Raw genomic sequence first — 6,515 nt, forward strand, 5'->3', positions numbered from 1 at the left:
ATCCTTAAAACTAGTTTATGAAAATTCTTAATTTCTGAGACAGGGAGGCTTTGCATTAATTAATTGGAATTTTGTGTAATGGTAAGGAATTTCAAGCTCACTCCAAAATGTAGTGGAAATCAAAGTAATTCTGTAAGAGTAATTCTCCATCATTCCAGCTATTTTAGGAAGGGGGGGGGAACACCCTACTTAAATCTAAAGAAGGAGCCTTTAAGGGATCTGTTAATGTGTCCTTCAGAAACTTGTTTTGGGAAATTCTGGACATGGCGTTCCTTGAGTTATAAAACTGTATTGAATGTTATGATTTTGGGTTGCTTATTCCCTTTTTTCTGTTTTATTGTCTCTTTCATTCCTGGTATTATTTTATTTATTTCAGAAGAAGAAGGAAGATGAATTGGATGGGAAAAGAAAGAAAGAGGGCATGAACCTTGTGATCCCATTTGTTCCCTCAGCTGATAACTCCAACCTGTCTGCTGATGGGGATGACTCTTTCATTAGTGTAGACTCTGCCATGCCCAGCCCTTTCAGTGAGGTAAGACTCACTGCTGATTCAGACTATATACTATTTCAATTGTGGCCTTGCATCCTGTAGGATTTTTGCTTTCTGTTATTTTAGCTAGTGTAGAACTTCAAGTATGTGGGGAAGTGAGATGTCTTAAAGGTGAGACATGGAAATGAAAATAATTTATTGAAAACATAACAGCCGCTAATAAGCTGCCCTACAGCTCCTCACGTTATTTGAAATTCCATTATTCCCCTCTTCATTTGCTCTCTGCCTCCCTTTTCTTATAGCGAGTTCATGCCCTGACTCTCCTCCATTTCAGCCCCTGAAATTTTTCCATTCCTGCCTGCAGTTCCACTTACTTTCTTCCTACTTTATTCTCCCTTTTTCCTGCCTTTGTCATGCTCACATTTATAACCATGTGCCTTCTTCCATGCTGATACCTTCCATAGCAAGAACAGTCTCTTTCTGCTCCTGAACCAAACAGTATCCCTCAAATAGCTCCTTGACATTCAGTTTCTTTGCAAATACTCCTCACTAGTCTCATCTACATCTCCTTCTCTGCTTCCTTCTTTGCTTCTGATTCTGAATTAGTGTGGGTTTTCTCTGGAATTTAAATTGTAAATTCTCAGTGGCACACATCTTATTTTCCTTCATCTTTTTGTAAAGAACTGCAAACCAGTTTTGGCAGAAGATATATTCTCTTCTATAGATTTCTATGTTGTATTGTTCCCTTACTGACAAAGATTTTTATTAGCAGTGGTAGTAGGTTAAGAATCCTATTGTTTTCTCTCTTGCAGTTGAAGATGCACAGTTGAACAGCAGATGTTAAGTAGCTCCTTGGAGGTCTTTACTGCTGCTCAGCATGTAAATAGAGGCTGTGGTGTGATTAGGCAGATTATGTATCATGCTGCTAGTCTCACATAGAGAAAACGAGAGAGAACAGAACAAGTACCAATTAATTGCTTGTGATTGTGTCTTCTAAAGATCTTACTATGTTTGTACCCTTCCCTAACCTGAGAAGCTAATGGCTTTGTTCTCTGTCATGTTTAGATATCCATCAGCAGTGAATTACATATGGGCTCTATCCCTCCCGACGAGAGCAGTAGTGATATGCTTGTGATTGTGGATGATCCAGCCTCTTCAGCACCTCAGTCAAGGGCAACAAACTCTCCTGCTTCCATTACTGGCTCAGTTTCAGATACCATGAATGGTCAGTACTTTTGCCTTGACTTACTACTAACATTTATTAGTTGACTTTGGCTAGGTGATATATTTCTGTATTTTAACCAAAGTATATGCATGGTTGGCAAGATTTGGAGAAAAAATTGCCTTTTCATTGAGAAATTACTTCTGATTTGATACGAAATCTGTTTGTAGTCTGTCATTCACCACACTTTTCCTCTTTTCTGTGTTAGTTACTCTTAAAAGTTTTGTCCTTTGTTCATGTGTTATAGAGGGCTCTCCTTCCATTATGTGCATATTACCAAATTACAGACAACCACAGAACTATTAATCTCTAAGCTTTTCCTTGAATTTGCTGTTGGGCTAATAATCAGTTCTCTATTTCCAATGGGTGATTGGAGCAGCTGTAATTTTAAATAATGGTGAATGTTTTTAACTACCATAGTTTTCTACACTGAAATAAGCAGAGCTATAGTTCTTGATGAGTTTCTTTAGAGATAGCAAATGGAAGAAACTTCATATTTATTTTCAAGTAAGAGAATGCTTCATCCTGAACTAGAACCCAGAATCCTCCACTTATTTATGGGTTGGATTCGTAATAGTAATAATTAGTTGGAGTTAATAAGATGTGGTTAATGAAGAGTGAAGTTTTGTATACATAACTGCTTTTCATGGGATCACTGCTTGCTAACAGCGTCCATATTAATGTAAATGAACAGTATCAGTTAATAGGAACAGTATTAATGTAAATGGTAGGTAGTTCTGATGCTGTATTCATTTGTGAGTCAGCAGAAATACTATAGCAGTTATTGTTTTAACATTCTTTTTTTGTTAAGGTGTTTCAATGCAAGATACACCTCTCACTGGGAGAGGCCAGTCAGGTCGGAGCCGGGGTCGTCCTAAAGGTTCGGGCAGTGGCTCAAAAGGCGGCACTGGGAAAGGCAGAAGCCGGAAATCGATAGCAGGAAGTGCAGCTGCAATGGCAGGTGCCAAAGCAGGGGCAGCGGCAGCCTCTGCAGCGGCGTACGCAGCGTACGGGTACAATGTCTCTAAAGGTATGTGGGGAAGGGGAGGCAGCAGACTACCCAGAGCAGAACCAGCCACATGAGTTTGGGTGATTGTTGTTTATGGCCTGTCAAAAAAATAGATGAAAGGTGGTGTATTGTTGGTATTGCTTGTCCATTATATTCTGAGATCCAGGCAATACACAATATGACATGGTAATGATGTGAGAGGATAGCCAGTTTCACCGCAGATGACCTTGAGAGGCTAGTCCTGCAGAATTTTCATCTGCCCTTTGAATTATCTCATACCAAATATTTTTCCTCTTTCTTGTTTTTTATTTTGGTGTCCGACAAATTGGATAGTGTTGTTTATCCCATGGGTACGGCTGTGGCTTTCCTATATTGCTGTCACATTGAAGTTACAGCATCAGGTTCCAAAATCTGCTAAACTGATGGTGATGGAGCTTCAGCTTTACACCAGCTGAAGGTGCCCAGGGTATAACTGCAAGATGATTTGTATATTAAGGACATCCCTCTTCATTAAACTCTCATAAATGATGAACACAGGCTGGTCTTAGGACTGATTGTTAGTATATTGTTTGTTATTGAAGAGCCACAAGTGGAATAATATGCTCACATGGCATTTGATTCTCTTTTCCATTGCTAGGTATGTCTGCAAGTAGCCCTCTACAAACAGCAATTATTCGGCCTTCTGGACTTGCAGATTTTGGACCTTCAAGCGCCTCTTCTCCCTTGAGCTCCCCTTTGAGCAAAGGAAACAGTGTCTGTGGGACCCCCAAAAGCTTAAACCTGACCAGCAGTCTCATATCAGAAACTCCAATTCGAAAGCAAAGCAAAGGTGCCCACACCTCAGGTGGTCGGTAGTAATTTTGAACCCCCAAAGCTTGTCTGAACTGCGTTGGCTTTCAGAGTAGACCACCCTGCCAGGTGAAGGCATGCAAACGAATGCCTTGTTGCTGTCCAGCACATGTGTGAAAAGAAAATCAAAGCACAATGGGAGTGGGTGGTTTATGTGAGCACTTTGATTATGTGTATTCCAAAAAACTGTCTTTGCAGACACTGCGAGAAGGAGGGAAAGGAGTCTGGGGTAACTGGGAGAGTGTCAGCTTGTGTTTTATTGACACGTCTGACAAAGATTCCCAAGAAAGCATCCAGCTACTCTATGGAATATCCTGCAGCTGTGTGTGCTTGAAGTTACACCAATATACTTTCTGTCTTGTAGCTTGGGGTGGAACCCAGCGTTAGTTTTATCCTACGAAATCAGTATCTGAAACCCAGGAGTACCCTGTAGAGTCAGAAGACATTTCTGTACTGGCAGCTGGTCAGTGTACGTGTGGGGGTAACTGGGAGCTAAGCTGAAGACGTTGTGTGATCAGAAAAAATCTTGGATTCTTCTAGTGTGGGCCTCTGGGTTCTCTAAAGGTTTGAAATGCAAAGGAAGGTGTCTCAGGTGGTTTCCAGGGAATGGACTCTTTTCAGCACCATCTGTCAGGACAGGCTTAGAGCTGCAGAATACAGAGAGCACTGGCAGGCTGAGTGAGAGCAGCAGCTCTGCCTCTGCTTCACGCAGTGGAAGAAACCACAAGCCTGTGGTTTAGTTTACATTTCAGAGTTCTCATTGGCACGAGCACTTCCTGTGTTGCGAATGATTTCTCTCACTTTTGAGGTGTGCAGAACTCTTAAAAGCTTAGAAACAAAGTAAGGCTCTATTTGTACAACTCTCAAGAAGAGGGAAAGCTCAAGTGCCGAGGAAGAGTTTGCTGCTGCTCCTCTCACTGTGCCATAGCAGAGCGTGGTTCTGCAGCTTGCAGGCTGCGAGGGGAGCAACGAAAAGCAGTCCTGAGAGAGAGAGAACTGTGCCATTCCCCCTTCCAGCCAAATCCTGGGAAAAAAATTGTCTCGTATCCCAGCCATCCATTGACTGTTCTTCCAGTGTGTTTTCCCTTCGTCTTTGTGATCATCACACATACTAGCTTGGTTGAGTTACTGCGGTGTGCGGGTACCAGCAGCCGTGTCCCATAAGGCTGATAGAAGGCAGTGCTGCCAGTGCCCATCTGTGTTCTCATTCTCTGGTTGCTCCTTCCCTGTTCTCAATGCACAAACCCCCCCGTAGCCCCTCGCTTTGCTGTAAGCGTTGTCTGCATTGCACTGAGATTTAGGTGTGGGGCAGTTCTTCTGTCTGACACGTTGAATTAAAAGGCTGTTCTGCCGGGGCACTTTCATCCCTTGAGAGAGAAGCAAGTTGAGTTGCAGGTCTGGGCTGTGACAGCGGAAGATGACTTTTTTTATTGTTTGTTTTTTGTTTTTGTTTTTTTTTTCCAACCCCAAATCCTTTGCCTGGCGTCCTACAGTGTGGAGCGAGTGCTTCCTGTTGGCTCTGCCTCTAATTTGCACACCTGAAAATAGCAGAACTGAGCTTAGTTAGGTTGATTTTTAAACAGATTTGCAGGGGATAATTGAGGGGGAAGTGGTGTTTAATTAACTCATGAAGACTTCCCCCTGCCCCTCTTATTCACATGTATATATGATATTTAGAGGGAATCAGACAAATGCCAAGCCTTTTTTTCTCTTTGAATGTGCTGTCTATTTTTATAACTGAACTTGTACATATGTATAAAGAGAGAGACATCTTTCTTTTACTAACTGGAGAAGAAAATCTTAAATAAAATGGAGTGAGATAATTTTATGTAAATCAGTGTCTTTGTGTTTTTTATGCATATAGCTGTACGAGTGAGAGGATTAGGGAAGAGAACATGGAGGGTGTGCACCTGGAAATGCATCTAGAGACACGTGCTGCTCAATGTAATGCTCTACAGCGTCTGCACTCTTCCGAGTGTCACGTTTGTAACCTTTTTCAATTACAATTGTACACTTACCACATGTCTGTATTCACTGATTATCTTGTAATCTATTTTGGAGTAGGTATGCAGCAGATCACAAGAAAAGAGAAGCAAGTATTACATGTGTAATTACATAGTACCTGAACTATGATGGTTGAATTCAATACAGTTGATTGTTTTGGGACATCATTCTCTACAGGTTTTCCTTTTTTTTTTTTTTTTCTTTTTTTTTTTCCAGTGGGAGTTGAAAGGACTTTTTTTGTCTGCAGTCTTGATTTTCAAACTGCTAGACAGTTGCATCAATTGTAATCCAAAGTGGAGAGAAAAAAAATAATTTGTAACTTGAAAAGACTGCACAAATGTAATATGTACTGTTGCATGCTATACTTTTGGAAGATTAAATTATTTATGTTTTAAAAACTGATAATATAAAAAATATATTTAAAGTAATTTAATCTTCAAAATACCAAATGACATCACAAGTTGTGGCAGCCTATCTGCTTGTGAAACTTGCCTCAGGCTAACAAATTCAGGAAGATCTAATGTAGCAGTAAAGTAAATGAACTGCTAGAATGTATCCAGTTTAATTTCTGTAAAAAGTTAAATTTAAACAGATGGATTCTTTGTATTATGAATCATAGGAGAGCTGAGATTCTGTGATATCAATCAAGGAATTAGGAAGAATTCATGTGATGGCAATTCTATTCTAGTTACTTGATTTGGGGAAGGAAGTAGTGGTAGAAAGACAAAGAGTGGGAATTTTTTTAAGAAGGTGGAGGTAGTTTTGTGATCAACACTATGGGAAACACTTCTATTGAAGTGAGTAAAATGGACATGCACACTGAAGCTTTGTTCTCTGAAGTTTCAATCTGAGCATCTTTTCACTCCATATGTTGTACACTTGTCTTCTGGATTAATGGCAGAGAAAGTCACTTTCCTTTGAGGGATCAAGGTGTTTGTTAC

General features: G+C 40.5%; 1 protein-coding gene across 2 annotated transcripts in view; it reads left to right on the forward strand.

The window, feature by feature from the left end:
* The window catches only part of INO80 (INO80 complex ATPase subunit), a 69,044-nt gene extending 63,365 nt beyond the window's left edge, over positions 1 to 5,679 (forward strand). For both annotated transcript variants that reach the window (XM_082318271.1, XM_082318272.1), the window contains exons 33-36: positions 377 to 532; positions 1,556 to 1,715; positions 2,524 to 2,742; positions 3,359 to 5,679. In XM_082318271.1, the coding sequence (XP_082174397.1) occupies positions 377 to 532; positions 1,556 to 1,715; positions 2,524 to 2,742; positions 3,359 to 3,576 (753 nt within the window). In that variant the 3' untranslated portion in view covers positions 3,577 to 5,679. The remainder of the gene's footprint in view (positions 1 to 376; positions 533 to 1,555; positions 1,716 to 2,523; positions 2,743 to 3,358) is intronic.
* Positions 5,680 to 6,515: the final 836 nt, after the last annotated feature.

Source organism: Platalea leucorodia (genome assembly GCF_965183815.1).
Source record: "Platalea leucorodia genome assembly, chromosome: 7".
NCBI lineage: Eukaryota > Metazoa > Chordata > Aves > Pelecaniformes > Threskiornithidae > Platalea > Platalea leucorodia.